Source organism: Pararge aegeria, chromosome 22 (assembly GCF_905163445.1).
Source record: "Pararge aegeria chromosome 22, ilParAegt1.1, whole genome shotgun sequence".
NCBI lineage: Eukaryota > Metazoa > Arthropoda > Insecta > Lepidoptera > Nymphalidae > Pararge > Pararge aegeria.
This window is the reverse complement of record NC_053201.1, coordinates 13,842,473-13,864,922: the sequence shown is the minus strand read 5'-3', so window position 1 is coordinate 13,864,922 and position 22,450 is coordinate 13,842,473. Positions and strand designations below refer to the sequence as shown.

Here is a 22,450-nt window from a genome sequence, read left to right as displayed (position 1 = left end):
TCTCACATAAGCAAAAAATCGACGAGAGAACTCATTATTTGGATAGATAAAAACGCGTGCAACAACTAGTGTTTGATGAACTCGCAGATAACGGAGCTCAAATGAGAATAATGGAAATAAATAGCCGAGATGAGTTTCATTTAAAACCATTAAGGAGCGGCGCTCACTGTCTCGCTAATCCAGACAAACGATTGGGGCGAGTGAAAATGATATCAATGCTGAACTCCTCCTTAACTCCTTGTTTTCGATTCTTGTGATTGATGGCTGCGACGCGGCGGAGTTCCGTGACAAGAAGCTTAGTTTCTATCCACAAGAAAAACAAGAGTTTAGTTTATTTTTATTAAGCTGGATGAAAACTGTACTCACAGGAACATTAAGCTGAGTCAGAACCTTTTTATTGGTACGACACATCATAGACTTAAGCTATTAATAATTAAGTATAAAATTTTAAGTTACTCCTTATGTAAGTCTGTTTGTGTTGTTTGTCTGGTAAATAAACAAATTCTAGTATATCTATTATATTCTAAAAGATTTACAAGGCACTGATGTTTCTTCGAAGATGCGGTGGAGCGCTGGTGGCCCAATGGGTAGGAGTTTGACTTCACTTTCGGGGGGCCGAGTTCCAGCTCGCCTTTAACCTTTAACTTTTGTAAGTTATGTGCGTTTTAAGTAATTAAAATATCACTTGCTTCAACGGTGAAGGAAAACATCGTGAGGAAACCTGCATGCCTGAGAGTTCTGCATAATGTTCTCTAAGGTGTGTGGAGTCCACCAATATTCACTGGGCCAGCGTGGTTACCGCCTAAGCCCCTTCTCATTGTGGGAGGAGACCCGTGCCCTGTAGTGGGCCGGTAATGGGTTGACATGATGATGACGATGTTTCTTATATAAACCCGTTAGCAGCGAGTTCGATTCCCGGCACGCACTTTTCGGAGGTAGGATGTTTCTGAGGTGCGTTTTAAAATTAAGAAATTTAAAATATTATCACTTGACGGTGAAGTAAAACATTTAATGGAAACCCGAGAGTTCTCCACAACGTTATCAAAGGCGCGTAAGACAAAAGGCTACCAATCCGCATTGGTCATATTGGTGGAATACAATCTGTGCGGGAACGATATACACGTATACACGCGCGGGGGTCACGCGAGTTGACGGGTGCATCGCACGGTCGCGGCGGCGAAAGGCACTCGCAAACGGACCACTGGCCGCGCTCAATGATTTTATAGGCATTTGTTACTAGCGTTGTTATTCTCGTTATAATCAGCTTTATATACAGTCCACTTAGTTTCATTTATATACACATCAAAGCGGCCGTGAGGACGCCAACAGTGTCACCAGGCGAGTTGACGGGTGCATGGCACCTCCCGTGCTTTACAAACGAGTATATCGTTCCCGCCCACAATCTAAAACCTTCTTATTCTGAGAGTCCCGTAATGGGTCGGTAATGGCTCGATTTTATTAATTGCTAGCTGACCCGCGCAACTTCGTCTGCACCGAATCGGTTATTAGAGGTTTCAATATCTTAAAAAACCTAAAAACAAATTGCAACGCTACCAGGTCCAGTTTTATTTCCAAACTATGTTATTCGTAGTTCTATGTAGTTTTCAAGTGATGCCCGCACAGACAGACAGACAGACAGACAAAAATTAAATAAAAATCTGTTTTGGGCTCAGTATCGATTACAAAGCATCCCCCAATCAAAATTGACAAAATATATTAAATGTACAGAAATCTTCCAGTTACAGTTTTATTATAAGTATAGACTTCCATAAAAATATTTGTAACATATAAAGCACAAGTCTATCAATCCGCACGGGGTCAGCGTGGCGGACTACGACCTTAACCCCTTCTCATTGTGGGAGGAGACGTGCCTGGGGTGGGCAGGTAATAGGTTGGTATGATGATGATATAAAGCACCCCGCTCCATTTATTTAAAAATATAAATTCATAATCTTTCTAACTCTACGTAGACGAAAGTCGCTGGTATTCACTAGTCTATTAATAATAAAATTCTCGGCCCGTAAAATAAGTTAGAGATAGGCCAGTGATTTTGTAACTCTAGTTTACAAAAGTGTATAACTTTTATACACTGAAGTTACTATTTCGAATTTCTATGAAAATAAGAGCAGAATGCGGAAAATGTCGAACTTCGAAAAAGTTCGATTTCTATGAAACTTACGATTTCCAAAGTTTCACTACTTTTTTAACAGAGTTTCGACGCTGTTCCACTATTCAAAGCATCTTTGTATACGCTACATTGAATATTGTGTGATAGTTATGATAAAAAGAATACCCGGCTTAAGAAGAACTCTCCTATAAAACTATCCTTAAAAAAAGTAAAGATTTGAGTAGTAGTAGAGCTTTGTGTGAGAGAGCTCGTCCGGGGAAGTACTATTGCCATTCATCGTTCTGCCGCTTAGCAGTATTGCTGCAATATTGTTTTTCTATATAATAACCTTGACCGATTTATAAAAAAGATTATGCATAGAGGACTGCTGCGGAATAATGTTCAAATGCAGACCGCATTTGGAGAAATCTCACGAATGCAGCCGCTTCCAACCTTTTTAAGGTCATCTGTCCAGCGGGCTGGAGGTCGTCCCACACTGCGCTTACCGGCCATGGGTCCTACGACAGACATGAACCGCCCACTACAACTTCAACTTGCTTATCCTTTGATGATGTCGGTGACCTTGGCTCTTCTACGGATTTCGTCGTTGCGAATTCTATCCCGAAGAGAGACTCCCAACATAGCTCGCTCCATAGTTACTCCATTGACTTTAAATTTGTGGATCAGGTCGATTTTCAGTGTCCACGTCTCAGCTCCATATGTCATTACAGGCAGAACACACTTGTTAAAGACTTTCGTCTTGAGGCATTGGGTATCGGCGACTTGATTGGAAGACTTGACGCAGTTTACCAAAATCATCATCATGTCAATCCATTAGCGGCCTGGTAATGGGTGCCAAATATTAATTATGGATTAGTCATTTTAACGGACCGAGGCTACTTCCGAAAAGAGTGGACAACTTACTAACAATGTGGTACACCTTATTTCACTACATCATCTGTAACAATCACCACGATGGGCATGCGGGTATATGATCGCAGTAGATAGTAGTAGTACCACAGAGGGCGCCGCTGCCCATTCTACGTTATATTCTTTTAGTCCCTTTAAGGTGGTGACATTTGTAACGGATCTACCGTCACCACACGACAAGATGCTTTATTTTTTAACTTGAAGAGTTTTTTAGTACATAAAAACCCAATACCTAGTTATGATTTTTCAGAAATCGAACCTAGAACTCTTTCATACATACTCAAACATGGTATGTCTGTTTGAGAGAATTAATGACAAAAGCGTCAGGCAGATTCCATCTAAGAAGTTTTCACGAGTGGATACAGTATCTATAGAGTGTGCAAGCTAATGTAGAATGTGTGCATAAAAGTTTTTCCTGTAATACATTTTAATCCGAAGTTTGGGAACTGTAATAGAAATTTTCCAACCGTGCAGAAGTTTTGTGTGCACTGCAGGTCCCCGTTCTGTATTGGAAATACAAACTCCTCACGTTTAAATTTTAACGAGCCAGCGTAATTAATATCTCGTTTATCCTGGAATTTGAGTTATATTCAATTTTAAGTAGATATAAGCAGGCATTACTTTGTGGAATTCCATGATATATTATAAAAATTGGATGTCTGTAAAGTCGGCTTACTGGCGATATTGGATAGAAGCAGGCGTTACTTTGCGGAAATCCATGATATATTATCAAAATTAAGCTTAATTTGCTATACTCCGCGAAAAGCAGGAGAATCTGTGTGGTGTAATTTATAATTTCTTCAATCCTTATACCCCACACCAAACAGATCTTCGGCAATATACCCTCTACGCACATTTCGCTCCGAAACCGGAGCATCATCAGGAGATGTTGACTTTACAATGAATAATTGTTAAGTGAAAAATTCGCTTTGCTTTTTTTTTTTGCTTTTTCGGAAGGACACTTGCCGATAACCTCCTAAGGGGTTGCTACGGCGTCACCGGGGGAGTGGGGCGAGCGCGAAAGCTCGCCATGAGAAGAGCCCCAGGGCTCGACGACATCGGGGGGAGTATGGGAGACGTCGACCCGAGGGTGCCTCCTGCGAGGACTCGGACCTCGGCTCGGTTCGACGTTAATCTGACTGTTGGTGGACTTTTGGACTAATCATTGTTTAGTCCGAACGCCCCCGTGACCGTGGTAAGGATCCACGTCCGGATGACGTCAGAAATCGGGGCCCTCGTCTTCGCCGGCGAAGACGCTGTGAATGTTGCGTGTGTGTGTGTGGTTGGGACACGTTGTCGGTAGTTATTTTGTCGTCAGGGTCGTCAAGGACATGCTTCGGACGTCGCCGCTTTGGTTCGACGTCGGGGACGGGGGTATAAGTGGACGCCTCGACCACTAGGGGGTTGGGGTGTCGGACTGCATTTTCAAAGTAGGTCTTTGATAATGTTTTCAGGTACTGGGCTATGGTGGGAAGATCGAGGTCTCGGTGGAGATCTACGTTGCGCATGTACCACGGACTGTCCGTGGTCATACGCATAAATTTGTTCTGCAGGACTTGAAAGCTCCTGTAGGAGCTGTGAGGGCGATGGGCGAATACGACGCTGGCGTATGTCATAATGGGACGTATGCACGTTTTATACAAGGTTACCTTGTGACGGAGGGATAATTTGCTTTTGCGGCAAATCATCGGATAGAGACGACCCATCACATACGCAGCCTTGTTGCGGGCCTTGCGAATGTGTGCGGTGAAGCTCATTCTATGATCGAACGTTACTCCCAGGTATTTGGCCTTGTCTTGCCAGGGTATGGGACGCCCGTAGAGGGTGACCTCTGCGGGGTTTACCGTGAAGCGGCCTCTCGGTTTGCCCGTGAAGAGCACCGCTGCGCTCTTCTCGGGGTTAACCTCGATCCTCCAGAGGCGGAACCACTTGCCCAGCAGGTGGAGCGCCTTTTGGAGTCGACTTGCAATGTTGCTCTTTTTGGGATCGGTCGCAAAGAGAGCGGTATCGTCGGCGAATTGGGCCAGTTTGACCGTCGCCGGTAGGTCGCGGGGAATGTCGCTCGTGAAGAGCGCGTATAGAAGTGGGGAGAGCGCGGAGCCCTGAGGGACTCCCGCTCGTATGGGTCTAGGGGAAGAGAGCGTACCGTCTAGACGATAGCGAAATGTGCGATCGGTGAGATACGCTCGCAGCAAACGAACGAGACTAGCTGGCACGCCCAGATGGTGCAGCTTGTACAACAAGCCGGCGTGCCAGACCCTGTCGAAGGCCTTGGCAATGTCTAAGAACACGGCCCCAGTGGGGGCCATGTGTCTGTATCGATTGAATCCTGCCAGTATGTGCTCCGTGAGGCGGTGCGCTTGGTGGACGCAAGAGTGCTTGGCTCGAAAGCCGAATTGCTCGTCGTTAAGGAGGTTTTTCTCCTCTACGACTGCCTTCAGTCTGTGTAATATTACCCTCTCATACACCTTTGCTAAGGTGTTGAGGAGGCTTATAGGGCGATAACTGGAGGGAAGGTCGCGGGGTTTGCCCGACTTGTGGATACCTATGACTGTTGCTTCCTTCCACTGGTTGGGGAAGTAGCAGTTTGCCAAGAATACATTAAAAATTACCACAAGTAGGTTGATAATTTGTCCTGGGAGTAACTTTAGGGTTTTATTGGTAATGCCGTCGGGGCCTGGGGCTTTCTTAGAGTGGAAACCCTTGATAATAGTATGAACTTCATCGCAGGTCGTCGGGGCGAGAGGTTCACCATCGGGAGGGGTCGAGAGGATTGTTGCGAGTTCGCTTTCGACTCGCAAGACGTGGGGCCTATCAATGGATACGGTGCTCGGAGAGCATTGGGATTCGAGGCAGTCAGCCATGCATTCAGCCTTATCGATATCTTCAAAGGCGGGCGGAAGGTCGGGGCGTGCTAACGGTGGGAGGGCGGGAGCGCGGGTCATTTTGAGAGCCTTCGCCAGTTTGTAGAACGCACTACGCGATGGCGAGAGCTCCCCCAAGAACCTGTCCCATTGTCCGTGTCGGAGTGCGGTAATGATAGACACTACCTTCCTCTGGGCTCTCCAGAGTTCTAACCGATTCTGTCGTGTCGGATATTTGTCATGCTCCCTATGGGCCCTATTCTTGTTTGTGATTAGCTCTCGCGCGTCCTCCGTGAGTACCATGCGGTAAAATCCGCACGGCATCTCGCGGGAGCATTCGCTCGTAGCGTCACAAACGTGGTTGGTCAGGTGCAGTGAGGCTGCCTGGGCTTGCTCTAATGTCTCTACGACGTCAGGAATTTTAGAGAGGTGCACAGAGTCCTTCGCTTCGAGTAGCCCGGAGAGCTTCTTGAAGTCGATGACTTTACGGGTCGGGAGGATCGCGGGGCCTACGGGGCCTAGCTGTAGTTTGACAGGTCTGTGATCCGAATATAGCTCGGATAGCACTTCCACAGAGTTCACCTGAAGGGTGATATTCTTGAGGAGCGCTATGTCGAGTATGTCCGGTCGGTCGATCGAACTATCCGACATCGGGAAGCGAGTCGGCGAGTCTGGGGCAACTACGATAAAGTTGAGGTCGGGTCGTCTGACAAGTATGTTAAGTTGTCGTCCGTGCGCGTTAGTGGAGCGGGACCAGTCGGTGTGCTTAGCGTTGAAGTCGCCAGCCAAAATGACAGAGTCACCTAAGGAGAGGAGAGCGAGTAAGTCACTCTCTAAAAAGGTTTTGTTCGGTGAGAGATAAACGGATGCTAGTATGATCGACGGATGGCCGGTCATACCCACCTGACATACGGAGGCTTCCATGTTGGTAAGCTGTGGAGGATCGAGAGGAGTGCAGTGAAGAGCCCTTCTGTAATAGATCGCGGTACCACCCAACCGGTTGGTGGTCCGATCATTTCTAATTAAGTTATAATTTCCAACTTTGGGATCGCTTCTACTAGGTTTTAAGAAGGTCTCTTGCACTAGGAAGATATCGATTTGTTGTGCACATATAAATTCACGGATTTGATGCATTTGATCGATAATGCCGTTTGCATTAAAGAAGCTGACTGCCAGGGAGTGTGGTTTTACCCTACCTTTATATGTACTACCCATTAACGGATTGCTTTTTGGATAGTCCCGATGGTTGTTAGGAGGCTAGAGTGCTCACGCATAGCCTGGTTGAGGGAGACCTTTGCCTTTGCAAAGAATACTTTTACCTCGTTCATGTCAACCGCAGACACGAGGTACTGGATGAAGTCCAGGGGGTCCATATCCGGAGATAGGTGCATGGGCGAGGGCGCTGAGGCCGGGTGGGCCGCTGCCGGTGCGGTGGCCTGAGGGGCTACCGGCACCGGTGCGGGGGCGGGGGCGGAGGCGCTAGGCGCTCCGTTAAGGGGCTTGGCCCATGCGCTGGTAGCGGGTACCGGCGCTGGGACGAAGCGTTGGGCGGGCTGTGCTGCGGGTCTCCGAGCCGGCGGCGGACCCCTGCGCCGTGTAAACTGCGGCGCCTTTGGGCATCCGCGATAATTCGCGGGGTGCCCTTGGGTGTAGCAGAGTACACAGCTCGGTGGTTCGTCGACGGTCGGGTCCCGTCGGGAGCAATCGGCGGTGCCGTGGTCGCCCAGGCACTTGACGCACCTAGGGCGGGCGAAACAATTCCTTGCGGAATGGCCGTACAGTTGGCATCGGTGGCACTGGCCGACCTTGCCTCTGTTATGGGGCTTCTCGATAGTGAGTCCTGAAAGGTGGCACACTTTTTCGAGATTGTAAATCTCTTTACCTTCGGGGGAAAGTTCTAATAAAACGAGAACCATCTCGTAGACATATTTCGTCCTGGTATTGTACATCCTATGTACCTCCAGGACAGGTAGATTTTGCGACAAAAGGTCGGCTTTTATTACCTCGGAGCTAATCTCCTTCGGTAATCCTTTAATGACGACGCGGAGAATGCGTTCGTCTCTTAGGGCGTAGGTATGAAAACCTATATTATGCTCTCTGAGCATTGAAGTTAGCCGACGGTGGTCGTCGGAGGATAGGCACTGTACTCTAATGCCTATAGCGGTGGATCGGGCACCGGTGAAGCCGATGCCGTTCGCTTCAAGAAGCGGGATGATTTTCATCCATGCGAGCTTGTCGCGGATGAAGAGAGGTGGGATTCTATCCCTGGGTTGGGGTTGCTCCTCCATAGGGGAGTCTTCGGGCTCGTCTTCGTCCGCAGGGGAAGCCTGGGACGCTGCGCGAGGCGCTGCGCGGGGCGCTTGGGACTGGGTCTTAGTTGGGCGGTCCGTTACCACTTTCTTTGGCGGGTTCGCCTTGGATTTGGAAGCCTTAAGCTTCCGCTTTTTAGCACCGACGACGGTGAAGCCGTCGTCGGTCTCGGATGATGCCGGGGAGGTAGATTCTTCGATCGCTATCGCAGGGATAGCGACCGGGTCTTCGGTTATCGGCTCTGCGGGAGCCGGGGATTGCGGGCTGTCCGTGAACACTCTAGGCCTAACAGTCCTAAAGCGGCTTAGGTAACCCGCGTTATTCTCCTGGAGGTCCTTTAAGAGGGCCTCCAGATTAAGGTCGGAGTCGGCGAGGGCCATGGCGGCCCCCGGGGTAGCGGTTGACCTCCCTGCCATGCAGGGAGGTGTGTGCCTAAAAAAAGGGTGTGGCCCTATGGGGCCTCGCCTTTAGGTGACGAGGGTGTTAAACTACGCTAATAATAACACGTGTACTTACAGGAATCCTAGACCCTAGAACTACACTGCACTACCACAACGCAGAAACGGACACTGATTTCCACTGACACTTTCACCTCGAGCAATCGGTTGCGAGACAGACATCCGTACGGGACGGATGCGCGAGTCGGAATGTGAAAAATTCGCCAAATGTGTCGCCTTTTATACCTTTCTGACCCCCACCTAATCTATCTAAGCCCCTCCCACCTCATTAGTGCCTCTGAATATGTTCAATAGAGGTGAAGTTGATAAATTTATTTGTTCGTTTAGTAATTCGAACCTCCCATTCCTATGTTTAATAATTTCTAATTGTTCCCTCAAATCAAGTCTCAACCCTTTGTCGCAAGCATGTAATATTTCGTATGAATGATTACTGGGAGTATACTGCAAAATGAGATTTTTCAGGATGGTTATGATTGAAGGCTGCCATATGCTCTTTGTAACGTGTTTCAAATTTACGTCCGGTCTGACCCACATATGTGGCGTGGCATTCAGAACATTGGAGTTTATATACCCCTGATCTGTGCTTATTGTCCAATCTGTCCTTACCGTTACAAATAGGTCTCAGTTGGTTATTTGTTCTAAAAGCCACATGAACTCCATGTGATCTAAGTATCCTTGCTACACGCTCTGATATAGATCCGAAGTAAGTCAGACTGGTCTTATACCTATTCAGTTTGTCCATTGGTACGGCGTATAACTCCTTAGCAATCAGCCTCTGTTGTTTCTTTTTAATTATGCTATCAACCAAACCTGAATTGTAACCATTTGCATTTGCCATGTGATAAATGACATATAACTCTTTCCTATAATCCTCCTTAGTTAATGGAATAGATAATAATCTATGAACATAATTAAGAAATGTTGCATGTTTATGCTGCCAAGGATGACACGATGAAGCTGGTATGGTGTTATCTGTATATGTAGGCTTACGATAAATCTCAAATCGATGCTTATTGTTACTACGAGTTATTACCAAATCCAAGAAATTTAATGAATTGTTTTGTTCCATCTCTGATTTGAATTTAAATTTTCTTCATCCAAAAATTAAATTCAAATCAGATATAAACTCCAATGTTCTGAATGCCACGCCACATATGTGGGTCAGACCGGACGTAAATTTGAAACACGTTACAAAGAGCATATGGCAGCCTTCAATCATAACCATCCTGAAAAATCTCATTTTGCAAAACATCTTTTAGACAGTGGACATAACGTAACCAGTAATCATTCATACGAAATATTACACGCTTGCGACAAAGGGTTGAGACTTGATTTGAGGGAACAATTAGAAATTATTAAACATAGGAATGGGAGGTTCGAATTACTAGACGAACAAATAAATTTATCAACTTCACCTCTATTGAACATATTCAGAGGCACTAATGAGGTGGGAGGGGCTTAGATAGATTAGGTGGGGGTCAGAAAGGTATAAAAGGCGACACATTTGGCGAAATTTCACTTAACAATTATTCATTGTAAAGTCAACATCTCCTGATGATGCTCCGGTTTCGGAGCGAAACGTGCGTAGAGGGTATATTGCCGAAGATCTGTTTGGTGTGGGGTATAAGGATTGAAGAAATTATAAATTACACCACACAGATTCTCCTGCTTTTCGCGGAGTATAGCAAATTAAGCTTAATTTTGATAATTACTGGCGATAGTTGAATGGTTGCATTTTTCAAAAGAAAATTTTAATTTTATTTGGTTGATAGATATTATCGTTGCTATAAACAATTGACACCACATTCACTTTTCACTGCACTTTATCCTTGCCGAAAACATGTAAATGTATTATTGTATAGAAGCTTTCCACGCGGACGCATCGCACACTCAAGTAGGAGAGAGACAGATGTCGAACGCGGAGGCCGACTGTGCCTCTTTGTAGCTCGTTCCGCGCTCTCGCTTGCACTTCAAGCCTTGAATGGAACGCCTCAGAGCGAGGTAACGCCGCATACGTCATGTTTTTTCGTGCGTGCAGCCGGCTCCATCGAATTATAAGACGTTGTCACGTCAAAATTAAGCTTAATTTGCTATATTCCGCGACAAGCAGGAAAATCTGTATGGTGTAATTTAGTAATTACAACTGTTGGTTCTCCAATTAAAGAAAAAAAAAAGAGTTCTAAATAATGAGCCCAACACATCCGACAATGCTTGGTTGCAGAAATAAGCGAACTCTGTCACTATAAGCTCTAATTATAGCTTTTTAATAATGAGCTTTCACCCATTCTAAAATGACTCTTTAGAAATGCGCAGATATTTTTGCGATATATTGCTACTGCCAGCAATACGAAAGAAAAAAAAAACCCTTGCAATCATTTTTTGTTCCGGTAATCTAGACTGTAAGCAGAAAAGTTTTACCTTTTACTGTATTTTAATCAAAAGTTCGGGAACTAATACGAATTTTCCAAACCAACTTCTGTCTGTTTGAAAGCGTTAATTCAAGTCCTCAGTAACAGCTGCAGTGTCAAATACACTTCATCCTAATCTAGAATTGCATATAGATTTTTCCTGTCAATACATTTTAATCAAAAGTTTGTGATCAGCTGCACCTCATACAATTTTTCAAACCAGCAAAAGTTCTGTTCACGCTCTTCACCAATCCCAATTTTCGGAACTACAAAACTCCTACGAGTATAAATGTTAACGAGCCGTCATAAATATCTGGCTTATCCAGAAATGGCAAATTTTGAGGCTTGTTTATTCCTTTTGCATAATAAATTATTTATAGTTACTCTTATATTTAATATAATATTCAAAACAAAGTAAGAACAACAAACAAATAAAGAATTCTAAATATATAAAAGAGTACTTACGGTAAAGGTTATTAAAAAAACTTCCAAAGATTTCCTGTCATGTTTAATTAAAATTTTGTTAAATTATTCTCAAAATAGTCAGTCAGTTGTATCGAGAAAGTGTACATACAAGTTTTTTCTGTCAATAAATTTTAATCGGAACTTTGAGAACCATAATAGAAATCTCAGGCTCAGGCATAACTTAACAACAGTACTAACCCCTTATATTTTAATTGAATATTACAAACCGTAAACTGACTGACTCACTTGACTACATATTGGCACTGTAACTTTAAAGAAACAAATCCGACAAATCCGTCATACTTCCATCGTTTTGGCGTAACTTTCACATATCGCACGCATCGAAATCTCTCAAAAAGTCTCTCAGTTTTTAGTATAATATATAGCCTATGACACTCCACAATAATGTAGCTTTCTATTTAACGTCACAAACTCACAAACGTTACCTCTTTGTAATATTAGTAATTTGTAATTTTGTAATATAAGTCAGTCAGTTCAATCTAAAATATTTGCATAAAAGTTTTTCCTGTCAATATATTTTAATCGAAAGTTTGGCAACTGTAATAGAAATTTTCCGGAACCAGCAGAAGTTTTCTATGCGCTCTGCGCCCGCCCCACTCTTGTATTGAAACTACAAAACTCCTATTCGCGTATAAATTTTAACGAGCAGTCGTAAATATCCGGCTAATCCGGAAATAGCGAAATTCGAGGCTTATTCCATTTTGATAACATCTCGCTCGGTGGGTTTGATTGTTTATAGGCTGTCTTCTGTTGTTATCAAGAGGAAAAAAATATTTGTTAGTTTGTTTGTAGAAGGGTAATTTCTGTTGGTAAAATATTTTATAATGATTTTTTTTACTAGTTCGCTGTGTTACAATCATACTGGTTAGTAAGTGATGAGTTTTATTTATGTAAGCCTTCATATTATAAGCACTTTTGAAACGTCAAGTCTGTCTATTCGGATTAGGCCGAATGAGCTATGGTAATTAGAAAAAATCATTTTATATTCCATTTATTACAAGTGAGCCAACTTTATGGTCACTTTTGAAACGTCAAGTCTGTCTGTTTGCAGTGACTCTACCACCGGTTCTGAAGTCTGCCGAGCAGAAGCCAGCAAGAAACTCAGCAGTTGCTCTTATCTAAAATCAACATTTATTTTACAACATTATACAATTTAAAATTTAATCTTGTGTGAGATGAAAGCCGAGCCGGATGCTTCCAAGCAACCTTATAACTAAGAAATTTATTACAATATTAATTTACATTGCATAGTTAACTTGCTGTAATAGGTAGATGTTTTTAAAACATTTCTCTAGATTAAGGATTTGTAGTCCAACATTACCTTAGGAATCTTTTAATTATAAAAGCTAGACTAGTTAGACTTCTGTACCTTTTGTGACGATATTATATAGATGCTGAGTGCAGATGTTGTCAATTCAGGTTAAGCCAAATGAGCTATAATATGAAGTGGCTTTATTTAAAAATTATTTTAAAATAGTAAATTATTTTTGATGACGTACATTAGCATTGGTTTAATATACTATCGTGAAAAATTACTAAAAAAATACCCTACATTTAAAACATTCCAATAGTGTAGATACATGTTTCTGGAGAACGAAAGTTTGTCGTGGGCTCTTTTTGTCTTTTTGTACCAGGGCGCGTTTAGGATCCTCATAGCTTAAGGTTTCAGTTGGCGAACGTTATTACCACGTTATTATCACAATCATTTTGTAAACATATTTCATATATGTTTACAAAATGATTGTGAACGCTTTACAAGTGGCTGCGATAGGCCTACATGAAAACGTGATGTTAAGCATTATTAGAGTTCGAATTTGATTTTTGTTTTTTTTTAATGATCTTAATTTGTGTCAGACGTATTATATATTTTCACACGGATCGCTCTAGTTTCACGCCGCACCGCAAAACACCTACGGGGGGGGATAAATTTTAACGAGCGCTCGTAAATATCCGGCTAATCTGGGAATAGGTGAGATTTGAGCCTTATTCGCCTGTGATTACATCGGTGCGTAGTTTGCCTTTACAGTTTGTAGTACACCTGTACTGTACAAATTACATACGTTAAAATAATAATACTCAATAATATATAACACTTACTTTCACTAACGTTGGACAAGGCTATACCTAATTAAGTAACACCTAATCAAAGAAGATTCCTATGCATAAATTGAACTTTCACCAATCGATTTTCACTGGACAACTCATATAGCCTAACTTGCCGTAAGCTTATAGAAAAGTCCAAAACTACGTAATCCATATAAAAGCTTGGGTCTGAATTATTGCTCTGACCAGGTTGCTCTTCTAATAATTTTAAATGACAATGTAAGATGGTGATAACAAAAGAAAAAAAACACCCGGCTAAGTATATTGTGGGCTTCTTCTTGGACCAGGACGCGTTTGGAACCCCTCATAGCTTTAGTTTTAAGTTTCCGAATATGATTATCACAATCATCTCACTACCGTGTAATTCTCATATAATGTATACATCAAAAGTGCCACCTCCATAGGTGGCACTTTCAAAAATATGTTTATTCTAGTATGGGCCCATGCCCATACTTGAATAAATATATATTTGACTTTGACTTTGACTTATCTATGATACTTGCCTCTTGGTGTGGCCTTTTGTGTGTCATCATCAACCAATTACTGGCCCACTACTGAGCACAGGTCTCCACCCTTCATGAGAAGACCGTAGTCCACCACGGCCCAGTGCGGATTATGGATTCCACACACCTTTGAGAACATTATGTAGAAGTCTCAGACATGCGGGTTTCCTAACGATGTTTTCCTTCACCGTTGATGCAAGGGATATTTTAATTACTTAAAACGCACATAACTCAGAAAAGTTAGAGGTGGCGTGCTGGGATTCAAACTCAGCCCCCCCAATGTGAAGTCGAGCTCCCACCCAATGCGCTATCACCGCAAATTTAGTAACATATATATAGGGCAACACAGCATTTTCTTTCAGTTTTCATTTTTAAGATTAACTCCATAAATTGCAAACGAGCTGCAGATGGCAGAACAATTCCAAAATGGCCGCCACAAGAGATTTCAATTCAGAATTCATTGCTCTTTATTTATTCACGGTGTCGCTCCGTTCTTTGAGCTCTGGAGACAGTTTCACGACTCACAACAATTCAATTCGATCATTTAAATCGCGTTAACTGTTTCTAATTTAATTGGTTAAACACTTATGAGTAAATAGGGGCTTACTCCCATTCAACCAGTATTTCAGCTTTAAAATGAATGAATGAATACACTTTTATTGTACACCAAAGACGAAAAAGTAGTTACAGAGATATAAATACAGAGCAAGAGAGTACAATTTGGTGGCCTTATCGCTTTCAGCACATAGCGATTTCTTCCAGGCAACCAAAGACGTAAAAGGAAAAATAATAGAAAAAAGGTAGGTGGTGGTGTTCAATAAGATTTAAAAATTATACAAATAAAATTACACTAATATATATAAATATATTCATAACATCTTCGTTTCTGATCCGTACCGCTAGGATCTGGAATGCTCTTCCAGCTTCCATTTTCCCCAGTTCTTACAATATGACTACCTTCAAATCAAGAGTGAATAGGCATCTTCTAGGCAAGCGCGCTCCACCTTAGGCTGCATCATCGCTTACCATCAGGTCAGTCATTGCAGTCAAGCACTTGTCTATATATTTAAAAAAAAAAAAGATTCGTGCCCTGAGGGCCGGTAATGGTTTGATATGACGATGCTGATATTTTAATAGCTGTTTTAAAATATAACCTTTGTGTCGTTTTTTTATAATTTTTTGATGAGTTATAACTTCAGAACTGCACTGCAAATGCACTGTAGCAATATAAATATTAGAAGCAAAAATAAACTCGTTGTGCAGTTTACTAGGCTACACAAAATTGCAAATTCAATCAAGGGCAATTGTATATTATTTTATAACAAATTACCAAATGAAATCTTTGAGTCTCTCAATAACTTCAAAGTTTATATAAAACGTAAGCTTACAGAATAATCCTATAATAATATTAAGGATTATTTAAACGATAAAAAAGCTTGGGTGTGAATTGCTCTAGCTTAATATAAATTTATTGGAAGATGGTGATAACAAAAAAATTAATTTACCCGGCTAAGTATGTTGTGGGTTCTTCTTAGACCAGGGCGCGTTTGGAACCCTCGTAGCTTTAGGTTTAAGTTGGCGAACGAAGTTATCACCATCCCCTTACAATTATGTAAACAAATATGTATGAACGCTTCATAAGTGCCTGTGATAGGCCTACATGAATAAAGAAATTTTGAATTTGAACAACAGTCTTGAGTCATTCAATCAATGATTTCCGTCAAGAAGCTCTTGACACCACTCTGAAGTTTTGAAACTGACTTTGTTCATCCCCATGCCTTGGAGAGCACATTAAGTTTTGGATTCTGGTATTGGTCACTAGCATGCGATGATGGCTAAAGCCTGCCAAGCCGCATTGAAGCAGCGTGGTGGGTTTACGCAACAGGGCATTAGAGAATCTGCAACTAGATCACACCAAGTTCATACGGCATAAGGCCGCTAATTTGAATGCCTGAAACCTTTTCCTTTTAAACCCTTAAACCACTTCAAGCAATCTTAAGCCAAAGAGCAAGAGTCTTCACACCGTGATTAAATAAAGAGCGAGGGAATGAATGCGGAGTTGAGATTCTTTCTAAAGCGGCCATTTCTGGAATAACGAGTAAGTAATAAACCAACATCGTATTCTGCTATTTTTTAAGCATTAAAAGTACCTATGTAATTATAGCCGATGATAACCGACTTTGTTGAACAACGTAAAATTAACCATAAAAAAACATTTAGTCGAATTGAGAACTTTCCTCCCTTTTTTTCAGTCGGTTGAAATGGTATGATAAATATCGGCTAAGTTATTTCTAGATTCTAATTTAAAGCTACTGCTTTTTCTTACTCGAAGGAAACCTCCCGGATGGATTAAATTCAATTCAAAATGCCTCTTACTCATGTAGGCCTATCACAGGCACCTATGAAGCGTTCATACATATTTGTAAGTTTACATAATTGTAAGGGGATGGTGATAACTTCGTTGGCCATCGACAACTTAAACCTAAAGCTACGAGGGTTCCAAACGCGCCCCCCGCGGTCTAAGAAAAACCAACAACAAACTTAGCCCGGTAATTTTTTTTTGTTATCACCATCTCACAGTAAATGAATATTAAGCTATGAAGCTAGAGCAAAACACACCTAAGCTTTTTTATCGTTTAAGTAATCCTTTAAATTATAATAGAATTTTTCTGTAAGCTTACGTTATATATAAACTTTGAACTTATTGAGAGACATCTCAAAGATTTCATTCGGTAATTTGTTATCCCTATCCCTATAACTACTAATATTATAAATGTCAATGTCAGTTTGTTTATTACGCTTTCACGCAAAAATCACTTGACCGATCCTCATGAAACTTTGTGCACATATTCTTGGAAGTGTTAGAAGTAATATAGGATACTTTTTATCCCGACATTGAGCTCGGTTCCTTTGGGATAGGGGATGAGTGAATGACGATTTTACACCATAACTCAGAGAAATTATAACCGATTTAAATAATTGTTTTTGTGTAGATCTGATGAATGTGGTTGGAGATAGAGCACAAAACTCCACAGCGGACAGCAGAAAACCCCTCATTTGAGGCTTAGCGATACTGAATACTTTAATTTGTTTTAGGTACTACAACTAAATTGAATGCCACATCAAAAAACAAAATCAAACGCAGACGAAGTCGCGGGCAACAGCTAGGAAAAAAATATACAATTGCCCTTGCATGAATAAGCAATATTATGTCGCCTAGTAAACTGCACAACTAGTTTATTTAGAGTCGCAGACAATAGCTAGTTAAGTATAATATTACAAGCTGTTTCATTAAAAGCTGCCCGGGACTATTTAGATTTTTTGAAGAACGTAAGGGTTCAATCGGGCTTTAAATTATGCCATTTTTATCTCCAGGATGCAAACTCTATCAATGCAATTTTAGTTAGTTCAAAAATAGGTTGAGTTTCCAGTGCACTATAATCTATATGCGTGTACATGTGTAACTATCACGGTTCATGAGATGCGGAACGACAGACAGACAGACATGTCTTTATGTTTTACCCCTAATAAGTCAAGAACGTTTATTCGTAAATCCCGTCAGCGGAAGTTACATCAAAATGAAAAATCCGCCGCCGCTTGTGCGGGCGTTATTTATTATGAGAAGCGTTATTTGTTACGTTAATAGTTCGTGTAGTTTCGATCTCACCTATTTTTACGCGTGAGCAGGGCTGTCACTTATTTAATATATTTTAAATCTTACAAATAAAGTTTGGATGGATGGAATGATGGATGGTTGTTACTCTTTCACGCAAGAACTACTGAACCAATTTGACTGAATTTTGGAATTGAAATAGATTATACCCTGGGTTAACATATAGGCTACTTTTGATCCTTGCAAAATGTATGGTTCCCGCGGGATTCATGAAAAACACAACACAAAAAACCGTAGGAAGCCGAGGGTAACTGCTGGTAAATAAATAAATAAATAGTATACTACGACAATACACGTATCACCACCTAGCCCTAAAGTAACTATAGCTTGTTTAATGGCTACTAAGATAGCTGATGAATATTTCCAAAATAATATACATAAATACTTATAATATACAGATAAACACCCGGACACTGAACATTCACGTTTATCACACAAATATTTTCCTGTTGTGGGAATCGAACCCACGGCCTTGGACTCAAAAAGCAGGGTCACTGCACACTGCGCCGATTTGCTGTCAAATAAATTTAACAACAAACATGGACCATTTTATAAGAGTTTCAATTTCAATTTTACAATATATACGGTTTTACAAAGGGTGGGGAATTATGAATAGTTGAAAGAGAAGATAGAGAACTTAAATTTCAGAGAATTCAGTTAAAGGAGAAGGAACCATTCCTTACATTCGGTCCCATTTTCACGAGCTCAAGATTTGATGAAGGGATCCTGGAGAAATTGAGGAAACACTTTTAATATTGTAGGGACACCTATAGGGATTGAGCATTTTTTTTAAGTAACTTGAGCATTTGCTATCGTAAACCATCATTTGGTAACTAAAACTGATGATGAAGACTTATGAAATTTATGCTTAATTTGCTATACTCCGTGAACAGCAGGAGAATCTGTATGGTGTAATTTATAATTACTTCAATCCGTATACTCTCACCACTTGAGGGTACATTGCCGAGGATCTGTTTGGTGTAGAGTATACGGATTGAAGTAATTATAAATTACACCATACAGATTCACATTCTGTTCGCGAAATATAGCAAATTAAACTTAATTTTCATAATATATTATGGATTTCCGCAAAGTAACGCCTGCTTCTATCCAATATGATGATGAAGACCACGGATGGCCATCGGCACTACACAATAATAGGTATAACACTGGTTGCGTTTCGATTATTGTTTATAGTAGGTAAGTAATTTATGCTCGACACAATAGAGAAGCTGATGGTGAAGTGCCAGAAGGACTCCTCAAAAACTAACGCCCCGCCTTCGGGAAAAGCAATGTTTTGTAGAAAGATATGAGCAGTTGACATTCGGCTATTATTACAAAGATATGATTGCAAACCTACCCAAAAAGGAACCGACTTTGTTATACAACTAGAAAGCAGGAAATAATATTTTCTACAACATTTTTAAGTCGATTCCAAGTAAAATGGGTGCCAATATTTTATGTTTTTTCTTTGTGTACAATAAAATTGTATTCATTTACTCATACAGGTTTCCCCACGCTATTCTCCTTCACCATTGAAACAAATATTTAAACGCATATAACATCGCAAAGAGAGGTTCGTATTGCGGATCAAAACCTATCCTCTGACGGGGACCTCTCTTGGGGGTATAAAAGATTGTATAGGGAAATTAAACCTATTGGATATTGTACGCGGATAAACACTCGTTCGTAATAAATCAAGGGCAGGTAAGCAAGTCGCAGTGTCAACCCTATTTCCACCCTTTGTGCGGCTCCGCGTGATGGATAGCGCGCCCGCTCAGATGGATCTGTTCCGTCAAAAACTGCGGAACTCGTTGTGGAGCACTTCATCCTGAACTAAAATGTGATACTCGTATTTGTTTTTTTATAAATCTTTGAATCGTAACTGTAGTGACGGTAGCTCCGAATACAGGTGAGGTGACATCACCTCTTCTCCTCTGAATAACAGAGAATGCACAACATTCTTTGTGCATTAAGATTTCCAACCTGATACCACAAAATGTACAGATTTTACGAACACCACTGAGAATATTCAAACCAGCTTTGGAGAAATGGCTCTTACAAAATGTAATAATAATATTTAATGTAAGTTTTTTATTTTTTTATTTAGTTTAGTTTTTAATTATTCTATTTACGTTATAATGTAGTGCGTAGTGATGGGTCATAGATACCAAATAAATAAATAAAAATAAATAAATAAATAAAATTCATTTAATTCATTCAAGGAATTTTTATATCTTATATCTTCAAACGAGCAAATCTTGTATATATATAATTAGAACCTAGGAATCGGCTCCAACGATTTGAATGAAATTTAGTATACAGGGGGTTTCGGGGGCGATACATCGATCTAGCTAAGGATTCATTTTTAGAAAATGTAATTTTATTTGTGTTTTCTGGTAATAACCGATTTGGTGCAACGAAGTTTCACGGGTCAGCTAGTATACCTAATTACTTATACTGTCATTTTTAGTTACTAGCTGTTGCCCGTGACTTCGTCTGCGTTTGTTTTTGTTTTTCGAAAGACGTGGCATTTAATTAAGGTGTAATTCTACAGAAATTTTTAAGTGGTGTATTCTTATATAAAAATGTAAGTAAGTAATTATTAAAATCGGTTATCATTTGACGGCGTTATGGTGTACAATCGCCAATCACTTTGGTCCCCCCTCCCAAAAGAACTGAGCTTAATTTCGGGATAAAAAGCATTCTATATTACTTCTAATACCTTCAGGAATATGTATACAAAGTTTCATGATGATCGGTTTAGTAGTTTTTGCGTAAAAGCGTAACAAACAAACTTACATTCACATTTATAATATTAGTAGGGATAGGGATTATTAGTATAATTCAGAAGAAAACAAGTGGAGGTACCTGTATTCTGTGCTACCGTCACTACAGTTACGATTCAAAGATTTATAAAAACCAAAAAGAAAAAAAAAAAAATTAATATCACTATACCTTGTCACATAAACCTTGAGTGTTTTGAGACGAGTAAGTTAACTAGTTGCCGTTAATTGTTTTACTCTAAGTTGACTAATAAAAGAAAAGAAAAAAAAAGTTGATGGACACAGGGCGGCATGTCGCAGGACGTGCCGCTTGCATGCCCGATGCATATTTATAGGCGATGGTTTTCCACTCACCATCAGGTGGGTATGGGACCATCAATTATAACTATAAATAAGACAAAATTAAATGATAATGTGAGATGGTGATAACAAAAATAACACCCGACTGAGTTTGTTGTGGGCTTCTTTCTAGACCACGGGCGTTTCAAAACCTCGTAGCTCCAGTTTGTTGATGCGAGGAAGTGGGTATGGGTACATGAATTATTACTATAAATAAAACAAAATGACAATGTGAGATGGTGATAACAAAAATAACACCCGGCTTAGTTTGTTGTCGGCTTGTTCTTGGACCAGGAACGTTTCGAAACCTCGTAGCTCTAGTTTGTTGAGAAGTGATGCTCCTTGTATAGGCTATCTATATACTTGCTATAAGGTTGGGACATCTGCTTTGAATCTACGTACGAGTAAAAACTCTATGAACCTATCTACTTGAGTAATGGCTAAGTTACATTGCTGTTACATTATCGAAAAGTAAGTTGCTATTTCTGATTCCCTGGTATATCATACTCGCTTGTAACTATCCAAAATTACCACTTACCTCCTCGTAGTTCGCAGAGCAACGTGAAGTTCCCCCCTTCTTCCAGGGGTCCAACAACCCCTGCCACGTCCCTGCCAGCCTCGTCGTATAGTAAGAGTTGGTGGGGAGGTACTGCGGAACAAACAAATACGTCACAAACATAAATAAAAATCGAATACAAACACTTCTTCGTCGACCAAGGGAGTCGTTTATCGGTAAGGTCCATTCCAGCATCTTGAATCCCAACGTCCATTGGTTCTTCGGGCTATGTGCCAGGACACACGGAATGGGCGGGCCAACAGTGGCGTACACAGTCTTCGGCCAGAGTATGCATGAAGCAGATACATAGCATGAAATGAAAAAATACCCCTCCAATACGAGCTATATAAAATAATTTGGGTAGGCAGTGCTTTTGCGCATGAAGTGCACGCAACTGCGGGCCCATTGCCACTTCAGCTACGCGTTCCGCTGAGCTATGAAAATAACTGTAGTTTTTCTACGGATTTCCTCATTTCAGATTTTACTACTACGACAATACACACAACGCCATCTAGCCCCAAAGTGAGCGTAGCTTGTGTTATGGGTACTTAGATGTGTTATGAATATTTTTATGAATAACTAGCGTACCCAGCCCGCTTCGCCGGGCTAGATTTTGATTCATTTTATTTAAACAATAAACTTACATCATTAAATTTATAATTTAAGTTTCATAATATATTAAATCATTTTTTTCTCTTCGTATTCATTCTCTTCTATTCTCTTCTCGAGCGGGTGAAGATCATTATCATGGGTGTACCATGTACACCCAACATTAGAATATCATCATAGTAAATAAAAGCTGCATTTGACAGTTCAAAAATAGGAGTGCTGCGATCGTCACCAAACTTTACAGGATTACTCGCCAGGTCAATCCGGGGATTGCCTGAAAGTTTCATTGGCATCGGTTCAGCCGTTTCGGAGCCTTTA

The 22,450-nt window shown here is 41.0% G+C and overlaps 1 protein-coding gene across 1 annotated transcript in view; it reads right to left on the bottom strand.

Annotated features, from left to right (window-relative positions):
* LOC120633751 (hemicentin-2-like) overlaps window positions 1-22,450 on the bottom strand; it is a 128,929-nt gene that overhangs the window by 64,233 nt on the left and 42,246 nt on the right. Inside the window, exon 3 of the mRNA XM_039904085.1 lies at window positions 21,506-21,616. Within this exon, the coding sequence (XP_039760019.1) occupies window positions 21,506-21,616 (111 nt within the window). The remainder of the gene's footprint in view (window positions 1-21,505; window positions 21,617-22,450) is intronic.